Source organism: Sebastes fasciatus, chromosome 4 (assembly GCF_043250625.1).
Source record: "Sebastes fasciatus isolate fSebFas1 chromosome 4, fSebFas1.pri, whole genome shotgun sequence".
NCBI lineage: Eukaryota > Metazoa > Chordata > Actinopteri > Perciformes > Sebastidae > Sebastes > Sebastes fasciatus.
In genome coordinates this window covers 14,771,458-14,795,661 of record NC_133798.1, presented here as the reverse complement: position 1 = coordinate 14,795,661, position 24,204 = coordinate 14,771,458, and the positions used below count along the sequence as shown (strand labels likewise).

Sequence of the window (24,204 nt, the reverse complement as noted above, 5' to 3'; positions counted from 1 at the left end):
TCCGGAGGGGGGATGTTTCCAAAACGTCTGAGAGAGGACAGTGATAGCGAGGCAGACAAGTGGGTGCTTGATGAACGTTTGCCACTGTGCACAGGAGCGATGCACCCTGGCTGTTGTATGTGAACTGGACACCAGGGTCAGGATTGTGTTTGTGTGGGTGATGATGATGAGTCGATGACATCTGCCTTCTTACCACCTCCTCCTGCTGATTCACACAGGCTAGGGGTGGGCGATAGCACATTTTTTAAATAGTTTTTTAAGTATTAATACTTTGAGGATCGATCCCCCAGACAGAGGCTCAGTGATACACATCTAAAGTCTGCTACTGTCATTCTGACATGAACATGAACCAGGAGTGAGCCAGTCAGGTGACTGACAGAGTGACACTTTGGTCAGTTGTTGGTGAAGGGGCTCGTGGCAGATGTGATCTATGCAGCGATATCAAAGGGCATAATGACACCTCCGGTTGTATCAAACCCACCTGACTGTAAAATCAGGAAATAATCACAGCTGACCCTTTTCCTTCCTTATTTACTTCTTTAAAGGTGCTAAACTCGATATCCAGGGCATTAATTTAGCATCAAACAACTATTGTCTATGTAAGGATATAGAGGAGTAATGTCTACCTGAGCAGAGAATGAAGTCGCGGAGGCTCTGTGTGTTATAATCCGAGCTTCTCCATTCTTTGTTGACATAGTTGGACCGTCTGCATGTGATTATAGTGCATGTGAGCGTGCCCCACTGGCTAGCTTACAGCCACTGCTCTGCACTGCTCTCATACGGCGCTTACAGACGATAACGCCGTCCCGACCGACGCCGGCGACACAGAAGCGTAGCACCCATCCGCGGCTCGCCGTCGCCATGTTGACAGCCGTTGAGAGGCAATAGAAATGCTCTCAATCCCGTATTTAGCACTTTTAAATACACAGTAGTGGAATCAACTAAACTTTTGTCATTAATGAAAATATATATGTTGTATTAATTCCAAGTTAATTCTTTTTTCATTTAATTTCTTCAGAACTTGAGTTCACCTGACTTGAAGTCTTTTTTTTACTTTAAATGATCAGTTGAATAAGAGTTCACTCAACTCATTTTAAATTAAGTTTTTAATAAAACACAAGCATATTAGCAGACTTCCTACCATACAATGTTTGAGAGTTCAAACTATCCAAAGACATGATGGATTGACATGTTCATCATAATAATAATAATTAAAACAAGGCGATTCACAATGAAGTTTGGTATCCAATTCAGTCCACGTACTCTGATCATTTAACACGATCGCTGGGAGCAGCCTCATATTGAGCTCCTGTGTACATTTAGCTCTAGAAAAAGTTTAGCCACAGGTTTAAGGTCTTTGTGTCTAAACAATAAGTTCAGTTAACTCACATTTTTTAAGGCAACAGGGAGATGTTAAACAGTCCATGACAACCCTGTTTGCTTTCTGTTTTGGGCTCTGTAACTCCTCTGTAAGGAGCTGCATAACTATGCTACCTTTGTGTAGCTGCTGGCACACAGTATGATGAATCCTCTGCTCACTGAATGGAAAATGAAAGTGCTCGTGGGCTGTTTGGATATATTTCAGCGGCTTGACATCCACAGACAGGAATAGCAGAGTTTATAAAACACCACTGAGGTGAAACAAGTTTAGTCTGAAGTATTGCCTCTTTAAAGAATCACTAGAGAGCTGGGTGGCACAGGCAGCACTTTACATGGCACAGTGGAGGACGTATAAAGGGAATGTATTTCCAGGCTGTCATGGAAAAAGCCTGCATCATAAACTTTAACAGGGAATTCAAAAGTCCCTCTGAAATGACTGTTGATATTAAAAGGTTTATGAGGGTCCAGAGTTGATTTGTTCTCAGCTCACCAATAAATTACTGTATTATTTGGAATTATTAGAGCAAATTACTGTATGCTTTGATTACAGTAAGCTGCTGTTTTCTTTTGATACAGTACAGATACTGTAAATTGTACAGTAACTTACTGGCGAAACTGCTGCCAGTATTTTACTGTACATTTTGAATTATTACAGCAAATGACTGTATGCTTTGATTACAGTAAGCTGCTGTATTCATGAATGAATGAAAGACTTTATTTCGAACATAAAATAAATAAAAACAGATACAAAATAATAACAAACAAAACAAGAGTAATAGTGTCCGAAAAGGAGTAGGTAGAAGTAAAACTTAAAAGGCTGGATCATAAACTTTAACAGGGAATTCAAAAGTCCCTCTGAAATGACTGTTGGTATTAAAGGTTTTATGGGGGGCCAGAGTGGGTTTTATGCATGTCCTCAGCTCACTCACAGGGCACATCTGGTAATTAACCGTATTAAACTGAATCAGTCGCTGCAGAGTGGGCAAATATTTGGACTAATCTCCTGCAGTAGGATGTGGATTAGTAATTAACATTTTGGCGGTGTAATGAGATGGAAAAAGGGGGGAAAAACAGCAATTATCTCCATATAATTTTCCCTTTATTACTGTAATTTTACAAGAAATATTTTACTTTTAACATATATTTATTGTTAGAATAGTCATACACCATAAAAACCACCGTAAAATTTGGCAAAACAAATCTTAAATACAGCTTCAATACAAAAACATACTGTAAATCTAAGACCATTTACATATAAATCACAAATGAAACATGTAATTTTTAAAAAATTTTCTGTCATTTTGAAATACAGACAAAAAATGTAAAATGTCTTGAAAAAAACTATAAAAAGAATGTTTTTTTTTTACAAATAAAACCTGCGTAAAACCCACTCTGGCCCCCATAAACCTTTAATATCAAAAGTCTTTTCGGACTTTTGAATTCCCTGTTAAAGTTTGTGATCCAGGCTTTTTTTCCCATGACAGCCTAGTTCATTCCCTTAAAAGTCCCATATTATAATAAAGTGAGATTTTCATGTTTTTTTATTATAAAGCAGGCTTAAATCCTATATAAATACTGTGAAAGTATCGAAACACTCAATCTAAAAATGTTTTTTTTTTACAGTGCATGTTCTCAGCTCCCTCAGTGCACATCTGGTAATTAACCATACTAAACTGAATCACTGGCTGCAGAGTGGGCAAATATTTGGACTAATCCCCTGCAGTAGGATGTGGATTAGTAATTAACATGTGAGTGGTGTAATGAGGTCCACGTTAGGACTTCCTCTGCTCTCATCTCTCCTCCCACCGCCCACACACACAGCCTTGAATTACTCCACTGGCAACTGTTGATGCATTCCCAAGTCATCTGACGTCAAGTGGGAAGGGCTCCGAGCAGAGGAGACTATAAAAGTCCTCTGCTGTACCTTGGTTCATTCACAACGACGCCACTCTGGATTATCACCACCACAGCCTCTGTAGGGAAGCTCCTACCTCGGGTTGGAAACAGCTGGTTGTTCACCTCACTCAGACACCACACTAACCTGACATATACAATGAAAATGTCCGCAGCGGAGATCAGCCAGATCCTCAAGGAAGGAGAGCTGGAGAAGAGGAGCGACAACCTGCTCCAGTTCTGGAAGAGGAAGACGTGCGTCCTGACCACGGACAGCCTCAACATCTACGCGGACACGCAGAAGAAGCGCACCAGAGGCAAGGAGCTCAAACTGCAGTCCATCAAGAAGGTGGACTGCGTGGAGCGGACCGGCAAGTTCGTCTACTTCACCATCGTGACTACGGACAATAAGGAGATCGATTTCCGCTGCTCCGGAGAGGAGAACTGCTGGAACGCGGTGATCACCATGGCGCTGATCGATTACCAGAACAGAAAGGCGATAGAGGACTTTAAGACAAGGCAGGACAACGAGAGCGCGTCGCCAGGACAACAGGAGAGGCGCATGGCGAGGGCTCCTTGAGGAGCCGCGGTGCATCACGTGGACTCCAGGCTGTTAACCACTCCTAATATGGTGAGAGAAAACACCATGAAATATCAAGTCAAATTTATTTTTATAGAGCTTTTAAAACAACATGAGCTATCTATTCACTGTTATTTATTTTATTTATCTATTTATGTATTTATTTCATTTTTGTTTTCCATTTCCTGGGAATGTAATTCTATGTGTACGTTACCAAACTTTCCCTGTGTACCACTAGCTCCATCACTACAAAGAGGAACAGGGGGTTTAGGAAATACGGGTCTAGGATAACACTGTTTCAAACATGTTCAAATTATTTTTTTTACAGTTGTACTTTTTATGCCAATAAATAATTTGAATATAAAACATGAGCTGACCAAAAGTGCTTTACAGACATAGGCAGAATAAAAACAGGTCAACAGAGCAGACAACAAAATCTCACACATCCACAAAACAGAGACCAAGATAAAATCCATGAGCAAAAGACTGTTATAATGAGCATTATAAAAGGCCAATTAGTAATCACAATTCAAGTACATACTACTTTTTTTTGGAAGGTCCTTTTTTTCCAGACAGCTTTGTTATCGATGCATGCTGATAATTTCATTTGATAGGAGAGATCCTGAAATTATGGTTCATGTTTTCATTCTACTTGTCTCATTTTTCCTAAACTCGAGGACAGCATAAGTAAAAATTGGCTCATCTTACCCCACTCTCCCCTATAGCTGACATGATGTATGAATAAGAATGAAGCTGAACGCAGTGGGAGAATCTTGAAACTAATGACATGTCTTTTTTTATCTCCTTCTAGTGTCAAAACGGACCATACAGAAATATTACGCGGACCAAAAGGAAGACGAGGTCATCCGGTCCAGAAGAGATGAAGGATTGCACGGGGACTGAGCTCTCGGAGAGAAGGGGGGGACATCTGATCCAACCCGACAGACGGAGAGATTTACAGAAGCTCCACACACACAGGACCGAACTCTTGAATTGTCAAAACTATTTCAAGTTTGCTCTCCTGGGAGGAATATGACTCCATGATGTTAATTTATTTGTTTCCAGGATTACTGGCAAACAGCTTGTTCTTGTTTAAATTATTTACTATTTTAATATTTGTGTTGAGTGTGTATTTATTTGAATAAATATTCCTGCATTTTTTGACATAACTTTGCCCTCCTGTTCTATACTTTTTGTTTTTTCATGTCTCAACTAGCTCTACTTGGTGTCAATGTGTTTGTTAAGTATCTCATTACAGCATCATAGAGTCAGTAACAGTATATTAGACACTCCGGGACACTTTTCAACAGCAGCATTTCTTAGTAAATGCCAGACATGCAAGAGTAAAAAGGGAGTGGTGGAGAGGAAAGTCCCTTTCCTCTCTGCTGTCAGGTGGAATGTGACTCTTTATTGTCACTGGGATGGTTTCAGGCTTGAGTCATAGCTGATAAGCATACAGTCAGCAGCACGGTACACTTAAAAGACTCGTGGCGCCTTTGAACACACCCTTACTGCTTCCGAGGTGTGGTGGGTCCATAGGTCGCCACTGTTGGGAGCGAAAATGCTCAAAAGTTACATTTAAAAATTGATAATTTAATGTGTTAGCCTATGTTGGTGTATTTCCGACTATGAGCTTCACAAAAGCTGACATCAGTTTTAGTTCAGGCGCCTCTGTTCTTTACAAGGCGGCGAAAACACACAGTATAGTCCACTTTACTGGCCTGTTATCATGACATGAAGGCTATTTCAAAGGGTATAACGTGACACCAGGTACACACCTATTTAATTACTGTTATAAACCCAGTGAGCACGGCTTTAGTCATATTCAGAAAACCTCTCAAGGCCTAGAGAAGGGAGATAATAAAATGCAGGTTATGAAGTTGATGTGAAACAATTAGTCATTCTTAATTAGCTGTATAGTTTTATTATCGGCTGTATATTGGCCAGATGTTGATAAGGCACATTTAATCAGTATGTGTTGGAATTTCTGACCTATAGTTGTAGAATATACTAACAATAAACTTTAAACCCTGGGGTTGATTGTGTTTATAACTATGTAGAAAAGCTATGAAGAAGACAGAATACTGAACATGTCATTCAGCTATGACAATCACAGTTATGTTTTACTCGAACTCCTTGGAAAATAGATAGATAGCTAGATAGATATCTATAGTATACACAATATAAAGAATATATTAGAATACACTATGAATATACCAGACTACTACAACTAGCTTAGAAAATATGAAATATAAACATATAACAATAACAACAATATACTTTATACAATACAATAGCAAAGTGTGCAATGACATACTATATATCAGAAAAGTGTGCAAGTTACAATTTTTCTTTCAAATAGAATTAAATGAGGTAGTAAAGCAATGTGCAAATATTCAACTTTATTTCTATAGCACCTTTCAAAACAAGAGTTAAAACTGGTGCACATATACAATACAATACCATGAAATACAAGAATTTCTGTGAATGGGAATAAGAGAGTCAGCTAATGTGGTACTGAGGTGGAGTTTGATCCACAGTGTCGGAGCTAAAACAGTGGAAACAATGTTTATTTTGAACACTGTGTGGATGTTAAAAAAAGTCTTGTCCTCTCTACCCCGAGCCTTCCCACAAATAAATACCTCCGGTCGTGGATCTTGTGGAGTGGAAGTGTGTTACGAGCACAAATGGCCATAGGTCAAAGGTCACAGAAAGCCGAATCTCTGGCCTGCGGTAATGAAGTGTATAGTGGAGTCACACTCGTCCTCGTCCCATCCCGTCCCCGGGTGCGGCTTTGAAGTAGGATCACACTACAATGAGCGCATCAAAGGGTTAGACTGATCTGAGGAGTATTACCGGAGCGGACGAGCCTCCTTTCTAAATATACCGCCTCACAAATTGGCACCACTTTAATCTCACACACACATACACACCTTTGACCCCTGAGCCAAGGGCCACACGGGTTTCTTTGTCACCAGCATGCTATTCTTTTCTAAACAGTTTGATTCAGAAAAGGGCTTCTTGTTTAAGCATTTGACGTGTTTTCAAAGGCTGATAAAAGAAGTCAGAATCCACTGTTCGTCTGGTTGTGTTCTTTACTTCCTGGCTCATCTGGACACATATACCAACCAGAAAGACTCACACACTGTGTCTTCCTCTCTGATCTCAGGCTGTATAAACATCCTCTGACGCAGCACTGGCACACACTCAGGCCATACTTGTAGCTTTGGCGTCATCGCTCCATAGGCCGTCATTATGTGGACAGGGCATGGCTGCGCAACAGTGAACCATTGTTACATCCTTTGGGAAAACATGCAATAAGTAGAGAGGACGTGAGACAAGTGTGTGCAGGGCTGTGACCTGTATACACAATTAATCTTCAGTTGTTAAACCGAGCAGGAAAAAAATGACAGATTCGGAGGCGTTTATCGTAAACACGAGGTGTAGCGCTGACGAGCTGAGGCAGTGCGTATGGAGTAACAGCTGAGCAGGGTGTTGTGAGGTGAAGGTTGGTGGCCAGAAGAAACTTGTCTCACTCCCACACAAGCAGCAATAACTCTACGATATGTCAGGACATTAATCTGTATTGATATGCAGATATAAATCTGTTATATTGTTCCCTTCATGGAGGAGTTTGCCTCAACATGAAAAAATGACTCAGTGCATCAGAGGACAGTGTTGTATGAGTGTTGCCAGGATAGGAAGGAACATTTGAGAGATGATGGAGATGTTTTTTAGTTTTGTGGAGCAAATAGTGTGTTTGGGAAAAGTCAGAGTAAACATAAAAAGTTGAAAAGACATATATTTTTATCTTGTTGTGTGAACTATAAGTGAGGACACTGTGGTCATGTCCTCAGTATGGTTGTTGTTTACATTCACCAGTTACACACAAATAAGACTTTGTGGGTTTGGCTTTGGCTTTGTGTGTTTGTTTTTAGACATAAAAATATGAAATAAAAATGTAATATAATGAATGGTAGTATTTCTGCTGCCAGATTTATATTTTGGTTATGTGGAGGAGGCTTCAAAACAGCATTTACTTTGGGAACAATATGTGTGACAAAAATGTTCTAAGCTCAAAGATGCTTTGCTATTCAGAGCTTTCAATCACATCTCATTGGCCTTCTTCACTTTCCTTCTCACAGTCTTGTTATCGCGTGACTGAAATTTACACACTTAGATCACAAGATGACACCTGCCTACTCCATACGATGAAGAACATTTTAAAGCTAGGGTTGGTAGTGTTCTTCAAAAACATTTGTTGAAATTCTCTTTACACCCCGACAGCAATCAATAAATCAAATGCTCTGACAAAAAAAAGGGTAACACTTCATTTTACAGGTCTGCAAATTTCATGGTAATTAGGTGATAATTAGCAAGTAACCTATTTGAAATTTCTCTAGAATTACTGCCAAATTACTCCAATATTTACCTCAAAATGTATCAAAATGTATTGCTAGTTTCTCTACAGTACCGACCCTAGCTTTATGATGAAGTTGTAAATTCTGAAAAGCTCAGAAGTGGACACTTGAGCATGGAAAATTTCATTAAACGTGATTCATTCCCTTTATAGTAAAAGAATAAGGTTTGGACTCTAAATATAGAAAAGTAGTGATTCAGACTGTAATTATGAATCTACTTTCACATAGAATCTGTGGTCTTACAGCTCATAAAGAGCATGTCTGGGCATTTCAAACAGCCTGTAGCACTTCAGGTTTGGTAGCACAGCTTGATGACACGTTAACTTCACTTCACAGCGTAACAAGTTCGCTCAGGTATGCGTATACGTACACCTCCTCACACTTAATGACAATATCACTCTGCTTCCCGTAAGCCTCTATCACGTAAGAACTTTGATTCACTTCAACCTGATGTGTCATTTCCTCGCTCGCTCTTCCCACCAGACTCCAATCTGACGCCAGCAGGACACAACACTAGTGCTTCGTGTAAATAAAAACCTCCTAAAACCCAAACAGCTGAGCCTATCAGGATATTAGGCAAGGTCTCGGGAAAAAGTCTGCTTACTAACAGACTCCAAGATCTGTGTCAAACAGGATCCATTAATTGTGTAACTTACTGTTAGTTTTCTCTGATGAGCTTAAAACATTGCAGCTGTCTAAAAAAAGCTGGCAGGGTGTACCTGGTCTTTAGCGTTTTTTCTAAACCATAGGAATGGGATTACCTCAGAGAAGTGCTATTCACTGGCTCGTTTTACCGGAAAGAACCTCTTCAGGTATTTCACCTTGTGACGCATTGTTCAGGTGAGTGCATACCTGAGCGCATACCTCGGCAAATACAGAGACAGACAGACAGCCTCAGGCCATGGACAATACGAAGTCATGGGGTTCTTCAGAGTCAAAAAATGAGTGCTTGACCAAAATCCAGCTCTCCATGGTTCTCTGCTGTTTCCCATTTATCATTCCTCCGTCCAAATAAAGGTCATCTGATTCCCAGATCTGGTTTTACGGATAAATTGGACGGATTTCCCCCCTCATCTTACCCACAAAGGCGTCATTCTCCTAATTGTCTATAGCAACGGCAACGTTGTTTGTTTTTAATGGGACATCCATTTCTGTGTGCTGAGTCACAAGCAAACAACTCCCCAGATCCGCATCTTCAGCTCTTGTATCTGCCCACTCTCTGGCTGCGATGGTCACAAATCTGTAACTCAAATAACCTCAGAAGACCGGGGCACAACACTGAACAAATATATAGTGTCACATACACTGAACAACTTTTAAAACCTCTTGTCAGGAATCATGGGACACCGAGTGGTGACATGTCGTTTTTGGTTTGTGAGACATTCCCATGATGCAACCTAATAGCTTCCTTCGTCCAGACCACTTCCGCTACAAATATAGAAATATAGAAAACAAGTCTACAGCAGTAAGCAAACTCAACATATGTCAGAGTAAGGCGATATTTCCCCAAATATCGACAGTCTGTCTCTTGGAAGGCCTGTTTTTCGATGAGAATCTTACGAATTTGGCACCTCTCATATCTAAGACATGCATGTGTATTGGATATGCACAACCTCACACACACATGTTGTATATATACACACAAAGTGTTGGCAGGGGCTGCACCGCTGAGCGGGGATCATGTTGCTTAAGACCCAGCTGTCCAGAGAGAAGTTTCAGACAGAGAGAGGAGACGCTGTCAGGAATGTCTACAAGGCAGCGAGGGGGCGGACGGCCGACAACCAGAGAGCTCCACGTGCACTCTATGGCCGGAGGAAGGAGGCAAAGATCAGTATCAGATAGAGTAGGCTTCAAACTTTAGACTCTGACTGGGACTTAAGTAAGGACAGGACAGGACAGCTTTGGGTTGGACTTGAAAGTGAAAACATACAGGTTATGACCTTGTCAATCGATGAAATGAAAATGTTCCAATGCAGCGTCATTTTAATGGGCAGCATTCAGAGACTTGAAAGACGTGCAGCTTAACTTGCAATTTCCTACTTGTGAATTGACTTGGACCCGCCCAAACGCTCTGAGTTATATAGTGAGAGAAGTAGTTTTAATGTAAATGTCATCATATTGTTGTTCTGCTGTTTCTTGTTTTGGGGTGGTTACGAACTTTTGTTTGTTTCTTAGTTTGAGATTGTTGTTTTATTGGATTTACTTCTTAGAAAGTGTAAGGTTTTGATACAACTGATATTTTATCTCTGTAGCATGCGCGGCACTTGTGGCCGCAACCCAGGGACTACAGATGAAAATGAGCTTTTAGCTATATCTAGTACAATATATTTATTGTGCATTGTCTCTGCTAAATAAACAAATAAATAAATAAATACATTTCTCACATACCCCTAGTAGCATCTAGTCACAGATGTACTATCATTTGTTATCGACTCAAGTTTTGATTTATCCATTAAAAAGCCATGCTCAATGTTCAATGCTGTGAGCAAAACAGATTAAATACCATTCACATCCATTATATTGGATGGATGTACGATGTACTATGGATTAGTGCTATGATTGGGCCAAATCAGACCCTATAAAAAAATAAAATAAATAAAAATAAATAAAAATAAATAGAAATAAATAAAAATAAATAAAAATAAATATATAAAAAAAATTATTAGAATCTAAAGTCAACTAAAGTATTTTTTGTGACATGATCTCCGACATGCGCCTTCTCCTACCAAATGTTCAAAACAACCCAAAAACGGTCATATCACAGACTGTAAGGTCTGCGTTTGAAAAACAAACAAATAAAAAACACATTGGGTCGGTGAAATCCGACCCGATTCAAGCTCGAGGGAATTTTGAGAAATTACAGCCCGACCCCGGCCAGAACCTGGTGGCTCGGGACGGGCCTAATCGGGTTAGGGCAGAAAATCAATGATCTACTATAAATGGAGGAGTCTCAGTATTTTCAAAACCTGGATAGATAAAACCAAAACTATCTGTGTGTCTGGAATCCACCGGATACCAATCCTTTATCTTGTCAGTAACAGAAAGATGTGGATCACAGTGGATGATGGGACTGGGAGCAGTGGAGCAGAGCAGCTGGGCTACAGGAGTCTGATCACAGTCTACTGTAATGGGGCTCCTGAGGGGGGGTTTAGTTACCAGCACCTGCCTGAGTGGGTGTGTGAAGAGATGACCAAGAACAGATTATAATAACATTATATTTCCCAGACTGGAATTCTAATGAAAGACATTATTCACAACATGAATAATCCTTTTTTTCTGTTTTGGTCATCTCTGCAGATGGCGTGTGTGTGTGTGTGTGTGTGTGTGTGTGTGTGTGTGTGTGTGTGTGTGTGTGTGCGTGTGTGTTTAAAAGTTTAATCTCAACCAGTACAACATCTGGAGAAAAGTTTAACCCATATCACTGGATGAGATTTTTGATTAATGACATTATTTCCAAATTTCCTCCAGATTCGATATGTTCATATGTTCATATGTTCACCTGTGATACCATCAGATGTACTTTGAAGCTTTTATATGTTTTACACATGCTGGAGTGATGTGCTTTACATTTCTGGCAGCAGCAAAAGCAGTGTGTTAGGTCTTAACAAAACAAATGACAAAAAAAAAGAGAGAAAAGACAGGAAAAGTGCTGGTTACACTGTGTTACAGTCATGTCATTTCTTCCAAGGTGCCACTTAATGGCTCCCCAGCAGCTGATCGATCGTCACTCACATGATTTACAGTAAGTTACATCAGATTGTTGGTGCAGCAAATAAGGCAGCAACACGACCAACTCCACCTGACATGAAAGGTGAAATGGATGGATGCAATAACCTGTAATGATGACCCCGGGTCCACAGCCGCTATCAGGGAGAGAGGAAATGAGTTCACCGCAGATATTACACAAGAGGAAAATGAGTGAAAGAGAAAGATAAATGAGCACATAAAGGGAGTTAGGGAAAATTCCAGAGCAGAGAAAATTACAAGTAACAGAAGAAGAGTTTGCTAAGAGGGAAAAAAAATGAATGCAGGAATTCCCCGGCGACACACCAAAGCCAACAACGCACTGGGCATGATCTAATCAACTGGTAATGCAACAGGGATACTGCACCCTGCACAAACAGTCTTTCACACATCTTTGCTTGCAGGAAATGCTTTGACATGAGCAAAGAAATGGAACACACATTATGAAGAAAGATAAACCCCATTGACATTTTGTCCGTCATTTGTTGATGACATATTTATAAACTAATGTTGAGTCATAAAGTTCATTCATATGTAAAGTTTCCTGTGTAGTATTTGGCTGTTTTGGCATTTTTGTGAACAAAACACTAAAGGTTAGAGGTGCACTAAATCACTATTTACTTTGGAAGAAACCACAAACAATTACTTTATTGTCAATCTACGTTTTCAATTTGCCTCAAGCCAGATTATTTTGTCAATATTACATGATTAAATGGTATTTTTAGTTCCATAATTTGTGCGTAAAGATGCTAACAAAAAAGAGCTGTCTATCATGTATCTCTGTTTAGAGAGTTTTGCTGGAAACATTTGGAAAAGGTTATATTTTACTGGATGTTAAGTGTACAACAGAGACATTAAGGCAGTCTGAGAATGTCTTTCTCAGAGTAATAGGACCACAAGGAGCAGGGCGAGGAAGCTGGAAAGTCCCTTTATTAGAGTACAGGTTCTCAGACAATGCATTCCTGATCCTATGTATTGTTTCACTGCTTGGCTCCAGCTCCCTGATCACTTCAGCAGTATGCTATTGACTCTACAACAAATGTCTCCATCAATCATAGCAGGACACCACAGGAGTGTATTGTTCAAAGACACAGCGGAGGGTGCTTAATCGCTGCTGATCGGGGTGTGGGCTTGTGTTTCCGAGTCTGCATACCTTCGCTGAGGTGATGTGATCTCTCTGCAGCCACCCAGGAGCTGGACGCCTGCGTGGGGTGAATGGATGGCTGCATGGATGAAGGGCAGGGAGCTCGGAACAAAGGAAACAGAGAAATACACAACAATGCAGAGTTTCATTTGTGTTTCTCTTATTCCTTTTCTTCTTATTAAAGGAAAACTTTGATTTGTTATGACTTGGGTTTTATTTCCATTGCTCTGGCCACCAGGTTCACCAGTTATGATAATATTGCACCCAGCAAAGTGAATACTGAGATCTCAAAACGCAGCAACATGGCTAAAAATATGTCCAACGCGACAACAATTATGAGTGGTCACAACATGCAGGTTGTACATTTTGAGTACAATGATAATAAAATGGAACTGATGGCCGGAGTTAAATAAAATCCCATCTGTAATAAACCTTAGTTTTTGTTTAATACAAGTAGAAAATACTATAGTGGTTACAGATACAGATACAGATACAGAGAGCTTTATTTATCCCCGAAGGGCAATTCAGTTTCTGCAGTCCACCGAAACATATACACACATTCATACTGCACAATCATCATTGACAGAGGGAACACAGTAGGTGGCATATGGGGAGGTGCAGAACAATAAAAGTACAAGATTAAAAATTAAAAATCTTCGCAATAAAAACAATGAATACAAGAATAAAAACGAGACGAGATAAAAGAATAACGGAATAAATAAATAATTAGAATAGAATAAAGTAGTACTTTAAAGTAGAATAAAGTAGCTATAGCACTAGTCGTAATGATAGAAGACGACTACTAGCAGTGCTATCAGTTAAATTGTGGTAGAAATGGTAGCAATAGTAATGGCAGCACAACAAGCTGAAAACAGAACATATTATCACGGTATAAACTTGATAACTTGTAAGCAAACAATTGCCTAATGCACATCCAGCAACAGCCCGGTTGCACAAAAAGGCATGTGAATGATGCGATAATGCGCAAGGCAAAAGCATGTAATAAGAACGCCGTTCTTGCTTGAGGCGTGTCATTTTCACGCCATGTGGTCTGTACTGACTGCAAATGCATCTGCGAGAATATGCTACGCTCAGAGCTAGTGACGTAGAATAAAAAGTGAGAAAGACCGTTTATGGTGGGCGGCAGGGCAGGTGGATGTGTCCAACAAACACAAGACTTTCAACCAGGAGGCTGGTGTTCGAGACCGATGTTTTGATTTGTAAGTTACGTTAGTGATGTTTGTCATGTGTTTTGTAGCGACGTTTCCATTTTATGTTTTCGGTACTTATATTAAGTTGTTTCTGTACATATTTTACTTAGTTTACGTACCTAATCCAAGGCCAACCATGAGTTTTTTCCTAAACTAAGTGGTTTTGTTGCCTAAACCTAAGCGAGTGGTTTTGTTGCCCCCTGCTGGTAAGCTACTGCACCTTCATACACACATGAAGTATTCACGCGAGGCAAAACATGACACTGACATGCTATCCTCTGGTGGACAGGCAGGTCTATTACACACTTTGGCATGATATCGGGTTGCCAGCGGATACGGAGAAACATCCACACTCATTTAGAGTCATATATGTCGCTTAGAAATGTAATTTTAAGCTCTGTTTTGGTCTCCACCAACTCTGGGAGAAATATCTGAGTCTTTAGCTGCTAATTGCTCCACTATGTTCACCAGCTAGTTGCTAACTTTGTGTGAATGTTTACTACTGAGCAGGTAGCATAAGGAAGATTTATCAGTATTGTTCGGCTAAAAGCAGCTGAGGTTAAAAAAGGACACCGATGAGAGCTTTGGGAGTGAACTAGAACAGTGAAGTTGAACTAAATTGTAAAATCCAGCTGGCAATCAGTACTGACATTGGACAGTCCAAATAAAGAGTAGAAATTTAGATTCCGCTTTGTGGTTGAGTTACATAGTTGAATAGGCCTTTCACACAGAAGACGCTGGGGTGTGTCTATAGCAGGAGAGGCACAGGTGGAACTGAATACCTTAATGATTGCTCAATCAAGCCAGCATGTTCAATACCAGAGCCTGTCAACTGGAACTCTTAAATGGAGCAGAGCCATCAGTTATGTCATTAATTATACCTGTGATTTATCATGCTATGACAAATCAAAATGTCTGCAGTGAAAGAGGTCTGTTACATATTTTAAAAATCAGAGATGTTGATGGTACTTCTGGTAAAAACTCACGAGATGCACTATTACTCCGGCCTCATCAAACCTGCTACTGCCAAAAGCTTAATTTATGTGACAGAGGTGTAAGTATAACCCGCCTTTAGGAGAAGAAGGAAGTGGGATGACTAAAGACTGAAATAAGAGGAAATCCTGTTTGTCATGGCTCAAGGGTCTTTCCCAAGGAGCAGAGGAGCTCACAATGGTCCTCTCTGTCCACACGCCGCCCTGAGACTGAGCACAGTGGCAACCTTTTGCCAAAAAGGCTACGGTTATGTTGGAGGTCAGCATTAATCAAATTAGACAGCGCACTTAAAATGCAGCGCAAGCACACTTCAGCAATGTAAACACTGGCATTTTACACAGACTACATATGGATGGACCTGCTATGGACATCTGGGACCTTATCCATAAAAAAGGTTCCTTAATCTTTAACACCCTCGATGTGTAATTTATTTGCCAAAATAAGCTGAATTTACATATTTAGTAGTAGTATTTATTGAGGCTTTTAATTTGCAAGAAAAGAAGAAGAAGAAGACAACTTTTTTTCTTCAATCACAACTTTAAAAGCGGCTTTAGTTTTGAATCAGGAGGAAAAAATGTGTCCAAGGACCATTCGCAAATCCGGTTTGAAAGCCGGGAGTTTCCCATTACATTTCATACTCACTCCAAAACGTAATCTATTTAAGTACAGTATATTGGAAACACTTTCCCATGAATGAAAAGACATATTATTATAATGTTTTGTGAACCAGTGTGTACTTTAAAATGTAATTCTGCTCCTTGTGCTCCAGACAGGAAGACCAAATGATGTCATCTCCTACGGATGTCGTCTTTAATGAACGCACTGCACACAGACACCCAGCAGTATGTTAAAAACATACACATCTCCTGGACCAATTGCTAAAACATGGGCGCAGATGTCTGGCTTTGTCCCCACGAGGTACGCGGATGTGTGTGTTCGCAGCAGTTCAAGGTGGGGGTGTGACCAGTGTGAGCTGTGGGAACAGGAGTTTGCGGTGTAGGTTTACACAACCCCAGAGGAAACTTGAAGAAATGACTCCAGCAGGAGAGATGGAGGCAGAGATTAGGATGTCAGGTCGGAACATTAAATTGTGAAAACTGAGATCTTGCCTGATAAAACTGGTTCCACATGCTGTTGAAACTGAGAAATATTTGATGAGCTAGTGCAGTGGCTGCGCATGTATGCATACTGATAGCAGTACAATATCTACACACACACACACACACACACACAGAGGAGTCTTTCACAGCGGTTCGGTCCACACAATCCCTGTTGCACTGAAACAGAATCCCTTTTCTTCAGTCAACGGTCGTCAAGTGTGTGTGCGCGCGGAGCCGTGTGTCGACTATCTGTGCCAGAGGACAAGGGGCAGGGGCTGGGGCGAGGATGGAGATGTTTGGGGGGTGTAGCGGACATGAAGGGTGGGTGGATTGTTGGGTAATGAGTCACTGGAGCCTCCTTCAAAGCCCGAACTCCCCCTCCAACACCCGAGCAGGGAGGTCCACTGGAATCTGGGCCTGTGGATGGAAGAGCTGAGTGGGCAGGCCTCATACAGTGTGCATACACATGGATGACAGTACACACATAAACACACTTCTTGTCTCTTTCTAACTAGGGTCAGGATCTTGCCACAGAGGATGTGGCCCCTGCAACAAAAGGCTTCTACGGTAGAAAATCCATATGTACAGTGTGTACTTGTGTCTGTAAGTGCAATTTATCATCTTTCCAGAGTGAATGTCTGTGTGTGTGTGTGCGTGTGTGTGTGTGTGTGTGTGTGTGTGTGAATTGCTTAACCGATTCATTTTTTTCTAAACTCCCGTGGAAATTCTGGTTTGTCAAGTAAGATATTTTATGGTTTCGTCTGTAACTTCCTTATTCTAATGTCACTCTCTCGTGTTTGTTTGAAACAACAACAACAAACCGCCGGCAACAACCTCCCCTGTGTCTCATCTCTGTGTTAATGCCGACGATGATCCCGGTAGCAGTATGACGTCTGTATAGGATTTCAAACACACACACACACACACGTGTACACGCCAGCTGTGACCTCTTGTCACAGCTTTCACTCTCCTGTTTATTAGATCATGAGCAACTGTTTGACTGATGGGTGGAGATGAAAAGAGACGAGGAAGAGGTGGCACGAAAGAATGATTGCAAATCAGAGGGTTATCAGAGCAATCACACTTCCGTGATCTAACTGACCGATGCTGAAAGGACAAAACAATGAGAGACAGACAGGAAGCAGGAAGCGGAGATCAGTCGACAGTAGATTTGAACGTATGCAAACAAGATATACAGAGGGATCAAACATAATCTTGGCACTGCTACACTCCATATGCAACTATATTTAGATACCATACATCCTCATGCGGCGGCAGAATTGCAAGTATGCATGCCATATAGGTCAAAGGTCACTCCTTGTGACACCGCAGTTGATAAATGTTTAAGGGATGTAATAAAAATGATCGATCCCTCTCTTCTCAGAGTAATATATACCCTCTTTTTGTGTTTGACCAGACAGGACATGATGGCCTATTTTTTTCCTATGAAGGATTGATGTTACAGTGAGGTGGTGATGGGGCGTGTAGCGGTAAATCCCCTCTGTGCGAGCGTGTGTTTGTCTCGTTAAACCGTGGGACGGGCCGAGTGCTCCGGGACAAGACTAGACAAGAGCTGCAGCTCTACATGGAAACCCTACAGGCGGGCAGCATCGCCGCCGTGGCAACAAATCAAAGCGTGACACTGCACAACCGGTAATAGCTGTATTTGAAGGTTATGTAATTGCTGCTGGGTCGTGATTTTATTACATTAGAACTTTAGAAACTGTTCATTATCACACCTCAGATTGTTCACCTCAACTCTGGAGGTTGCATCATGGGAGTTAAAAGAAGATCCTCTCTGAATCCTGCTCAGCCTTTGTTTTAACAGGTCATTTCTATACCTGTCTGCACAAGACGACCACCCCGTGTCCTTTTCCTCGCATTTACACCACATGCCGTGGGCAGTTGGCACAGCAACAGACAGGCAGGGAATTGCTGCAGCCTCCCCAACAAATCGGTACTCGCCTTTAAGGGTTTTCCTGCTCCAGTGAAATTTAATGATTCAGCCTTTGAATCATCAAACGGCAAGTTTAATGAGTCGATTTAGAGGAAACCAAAAAGTTTGAGTTAGGTTTCATTATCTCATCAGAGAGAGGAGATGGTCAGGCTCAGTGTATACTAATGAAATATACAAAGGCAGACAGATTATCACACACTGAAGTTTAGAGTGCTGTAGTCCCAAGACCCAAATTCACAACTCATACATTATTGGATTAAATGACATAAAACTGAATCATAAACCTGAGGGCTTTATCCTGACTCTGACATGTGTTAACCCTAACAGTTGAGACAAGAGAAGATTAGAATCAAATCAAAAACGACTGTAAGGACTTAAAAACATCCAAAACACTCATCAGATGACTTTGAACACTATTGTTTTCACTTGAGTAAAATGATCTTGTTTTCTTTTTATTTAGGAGCAGTGTGCTGCTGTGAAGCGCCCGGGGAGCAACTTGGGGTTGAGTGTCTCGCCCAAGGACACGCAGACAGAGGAAGCCAGGGTTTGAACCGCCAATCTGGTGATTAAAGGTCAACCCGCTCTACCTCCTGAGCCACAGCTGTGAAACCATCTGATCTCGTGCAGCACAGATAAAGAGATAGACACATGACACACATTGCCTCAGGGTGCACCAGACTACCAAACTCTCTGTACTCTCTGAGAGGCAAGTCCAGACAAATTCTCCGTCGCTGCCTCCCTCTTGCATATTCGGGACGGGTCTGTGCTGCAAAAGAGTGGCAACCCACAGAGCAAACATCCGACCTGACTCCTGCTGCCCTTCAGACAAAAACAAGCAGCACACGCCTCGGTGCAGTTGGCCTCTCACTCACTTACCTGGGGAGAAAAGACAGAGGAGGAGAGGGTTGGGAGGCCATGGATCATAGAGAGAGAATAAAAGGATTATTTTTGTCTAAATATGGCTCAGTGCTAAAGCTAAAAATGCAGCTACTCAAAATGATTTCTTAAAAGAATCTTATGCCCATTATAGGAAAACATTTAAGTTAGAATTAGACATCTTAATTACTGATATTGCATAATGTGATCAGTTTCAAATTGAAAGGTATAGTTCAATATTTTGGGAATTGCGTGTGCAGGTGATACGAGCGCACAGAACAGTAACCGAGAGTGGAAAAGCATCCTCGCAAGGGAGCATTTCTGCTCTTTGTGCACAAATGCGGCCCCGAGCTTCAGAGGTGCTGGTAGACAGATTATGTCACAGAGCCAGGCTCGCTGTTTCCCCGTCTTTGTGCTAAGCTAACCGTGTCTTAATCAAGAAAGTGAACAAACGTGTTTCTCAAAAGGTCAAACTGTTCCTTTTAAACTTTCAGCAATGACAAATGATTCTCCCCCAGGGCATTTGAGAAACATTTTGACTGACGTATAGAGAAAATAAATGTTTGAAAAATGAATTAAGTTGATGTCATATTCCTCCACTTCCATCTGACTCAGTGTTGTTTTAATGTTCCCCTCAGTGTGTTCATGGATGCTGGCAGTGTGTGGATTCTGTGTTTTGAGCAGTTTACGCTTTTCGCTTGTCCAGTGCCAGGAGAAGTAAACACACACCGACACACATGGAGACAAAGAGGGATGCAGGGCAGGGAAACTGTTACAAACTCCGGCACACAGACTGAAAGGAACCTCCTTTGATGGAGTGCTTACCGCTTGTAAAATAAACACACACGCACACTTTCCTCTGGCCTAATTTGGATCGTCACTCCTTCCGTCAGCCCTACACACAGTCGGACAACACAATGGTCCAGTGTGCACCCACTCAGAGATCCAGCTAACTGGAGAATAGAAACAAACCACGTGGGAGGAGATTACCCCTTGATCTTTACCCTGCTACCAATCTGCCCACTCTGCTTGCTGCTTCGATAGAAAATAAGACACGTGACTGTTTTGTTAAGATTTGGGTTGGTATGGGGATGGTAGAAGAGTGCATTTGCTAGTTTAGATCCATAGTTTGATCTGAGCTGCTTTGGTTTGGTCATAGATATTCAAGGTGACACAATGAGGAAATGTTTGGGTTCAATCCCCTGGCTTTATCAGATACTTGAGTCAGATCTTAAATTAAAGCCATTTCATTAATTTGCTTTCAAGGTTGCCTTAAGACAACATTTATAGTACAATGTGTCATTGCTGCAGGCTGCATTTATGTCTAGACTAAATTAATGTAATGTAAAAGTATTTCTCCATGTTCTTGAGGAAAGAACTTACATCCTCACAACTTTTGAGAAAGAAGACACTTTAGAAATTAAGTTTACTTCACAATTGTGCCAATGAATTACATATTTTAATAGTTTTTCAAGCTATTCTATTGTCCCGATTTTCTCTCCCAATCATTAATACAAAATCATATAAAAGAAGCTACAAAAATACAGACATCCAATTAAGTTTTATAATTTTTATTAAGAACGTCAAAAAAAGTCAAAGTATAGTATGATGGAAAATAAGTCATAGTATAGTATGTCAAAAAAATAAGTCATAGTACAGTATGACGAAAAAAAGTCATAGTATAGCATGTAAAAAAAAGACCAAAAGTCATATTATGGTATGTCGAAAAAATACAAAATAGTCAATGTACAGTATGTCAAAAAAATAAAAAAGTTGCATTACAGTATGTCTAAAAAAACGAAGGAAAGTCATAGTATAGTATGTCGAAATTTAAAAAAAAAAGTCATAGTATAGTATATCGAAAAAAATTCATGTTATAGTATGTTCAAAAAATCAAAAAACTCATAGTATAGTATGTCAAATATATGAAAAAAGTCATAGCATAGTATATACTTTTTTTTTTAAACGTCATAGTATACTATGTCGAAAAAATAAATAGGTCATAGTATAGTAAGTTGAAAAAAGGTCAAAGTATAGTATGTCGAAAAAATAAGTCATAGTCATAGTATGTTTAAAAAATAAGTCATAGTATAGTATGTCAAACATTTTTTTTAAAAAGTCATGGTATACTGTAGTATGTCGAAAAAAATCGAAGTCATAGTATGTTATGTCAAAACATTTTTTAAAAAGTCATAGTATAGTGTGTTGAAAAAATTAAAAAAAATGTCATTAAGTGTCTAAAAAATGTCATATTACAGTAAGTCGAAAAAAATAAAAAGTGTCTTAGTAAAGCATGTTGAAAATAAAATAATGGTAGAGTATGTTGAAAAAATAAAGTCAAAGTATAGTATGTCGAAAAAATTAAAAATATCATAGTAAAATAAGTCAAAAATAATGAAAAATTCATAGTATACTCTAGTATGTCGAAAAAAATAAATGTCATAGTATAGTATGTCGAAATAATTTTAAAAAGTCATAGTATAGTATGTCGAAAAAAAAGTCATAGTATAGTGTAACGAAAAAAATAAAAAAATATCATTAAGTGTCTAAAAAATGTCATAGTACAGCATGTCGAAAAAAAATCATGGTAGAGTATGTTGAAAGAATAAAGTCATAGTAAAGTATGTTGAAAAAAAGTCATAGTATAGTATGTAAAAAAAATAAAATAAAAGTCATAGTATAGTATGTAAAAAAATAAATAAAATCATAGTATAGTATGTAAAAAAATAAATAAAAAATGTCATAGTATAGTATGTCGAAGAAATAAGAAATCTCATAGTACAGTATGTCAAAAAAAAAAAAAATCTTAGTATAGTATGTCGAAAAAAAGTCATAGTATAGTATATCGAAAAAATAAAAGTTATATTATATTATGTCGAAAAAATTGAAAAGAAGTCATAGTATAGTATGTCTAAAAACTTTTAAAAGTCATAGAATAGCATGTCGAAAAGTCAGTGTAGTACGTAAAAAAATGTTTAAGTATAGTATGATGGAAAAAAAAGTCAGTTTAGCATGACGGAAAAATAAGCAAGTTATATTATATTATGTCGAAAAAAATGAAAAAACATCATAGTATAGTATGTCGAATTTTTTTTAAGTCATAAAATAGTATGTCGAAAAAAGTCATATTGTAGTACGTAAAAAAGTCACAGTATAGTATGTTGAAAAATAAAGTCACAGTATAGTATGTCGAAAAAAAAAAGTCATAGTACATTATGTGAAAAATAATGAGTCATAGTATACTGTAGCTTGTCGAAAACAAAATTTCATAGTATATTATGTCGAAAAAATAAAAAAAGTCATAGTATAGTATGTCGAAAAAAGTCATTGTAGTGTGTCGAAAAAAAAGAAATGTCAAAGTATGTCGAAAAAAAAGAAAATGTCATAGTATAGTATGTCGAAAAAAAGTCAGTATAGTATGTTGAAAAAAAAGTCAGTGTGTCTAAAAAATAAAACATTTTTTATCAAGTGTCTAAAAAATGTCATAGTACAGTATGTCGAAAAACAATTAAAAAGAAGTCATAGTATAAAGTATGACTTTTTTCGACATACTATACTGACTTTTTAAATGTTTTCGACATAATATACTATGACTTATTTTTTTGACATACTACAATATACTATGACTTTTTTCATTATTTTTGACATACTATACTATGACTTTTTTATTTTTTATACATTCTATACTATGATTTAAAAAAAAAAAATTCGACACACTATACCATGAATTCTTTTCGACATACTATTCTATGACTTTTTTTTTTTAAATACTTTTTTTTACTTCTTTACCGATCATAGATGTTGTATGTTAATAGCCTATACTTGAACATCAGTCATTCTACAGACCTCCTAAACATAATCTGGTTACCCCCACCGGGGATTAAATCTGTGTGTGTGGCAGAGATGTTGATCCATGTGGCGTCTGCCAAGAGATTTTCACCTGCTCAGGTTCAACTCTAAGGCCAGTGAGAGGGCTCTGTGGTTACTGTGTCAACCACTCATCACAATTCTCGTGTAGTTTGCACAAAAATGTTACCACCTACGTTGTTGTGTCTTGTGTCTGAGCTACTGTTGGTGTCTTTGTTGTATTTAGGGAAGGATTGTCACCTGTAGTTGCCTTCTAGTTTTTCTAGTCCAACTTTTTCTGTCATTTGTACCCAGTGGTGGGAGAAGTATTCAAACCATTTACTTGAGTAAAAGAAGCAATGCCAAAGTATAAAAATACAAGTAAAAGTCACACATTCAAAATGCTCCTGGAGTAAAAGCACAGAAGTATTAGCAGCAAAATGTAGTTAAAGTATCCAAAGCAAAACTACTCAAAATGCAGAGCGGCTACTGCCGGTGTTATCCTATTATGATTATTGGATCATAATTACTTTTGTATTAATATGTAAGCAATATTTAATTAATGTTGTCATTAGTCAAAGTGGAGCTAATTTGAACTACTTCATATACCTTTGGTCGTTTAATCTGTAACAAAGGATTCATTTTATAAACTGATTATATGTTTTGTGTTTTAAGTCTTAATTTGAAAAGTAACTATAGCTCAAATAAATGTTGTGAGGTGAAACATAGTGAAGTACAAAGTAGCAACAGAATGGAAATACTCAAGTAAAGTACAAATACTTGAGTAAATGCACTTAGTTACTTTCCACCACTGTTTGTACCCAACGCCTGGAAGATTTTTCAGCTTTACTGCTGCAGTCTAGTTAGTAAAGGGAAATCACTTCACTGGGTTAACAGTCCCAGTTTGGAGACCTCAGTTTACCCACATCAACATCTCCCTCTAGTGGAGACTGTTGATTACAGAGGAAAAGTGTAAAGTGAAGTATTTCTCATTGTCATAAACACCAGTGGATACTTTCTTTTCTATTATATGACATGAATTAGAACCAAGGGCAGTGA

General features: G+C 39.2%; 1 protein-coding gene across 1 annotated transcript; it reads left to right on the top strand.

Moving 5' to 3' along the window:
- The first annotated feature begins 3,304 nt into the window (after positions 1 to 3,304).
- Positions 3,305 to 5,022, top strand: phlda2 (pleckstrin homology-like domain, family A, member 2). The gene is made up of 2 exons (XM_074632206.1): positions 3,305 to 3,904; positions 4,665 to 5,022. Exon 1 carries the CDS (start codon positions 3,434 to 3,436, stop codon positions 3,851 to 3,853), a length of 420 nt encoding a protein of 139 aa, XP_074488307.1. The 5' UTR covers positions 3,305 to 3,433; the 3' UTR covers positions 3,854 to 3,904; positions 4,665 to 5,022.
- Positions 5,023 to 24,204: the final 19,182 nt, after the last annotated feature.

Bases quoted from the DNA above. Each gene is read 5' to 3' on its own strand.
- phlda2 (XM_074632206.1), top strand. From the start codon at position 3,434: ATGAAAATGTCCGCAGCGGAGATCAGCCAGATCCTCAAGGAAGGAGAG.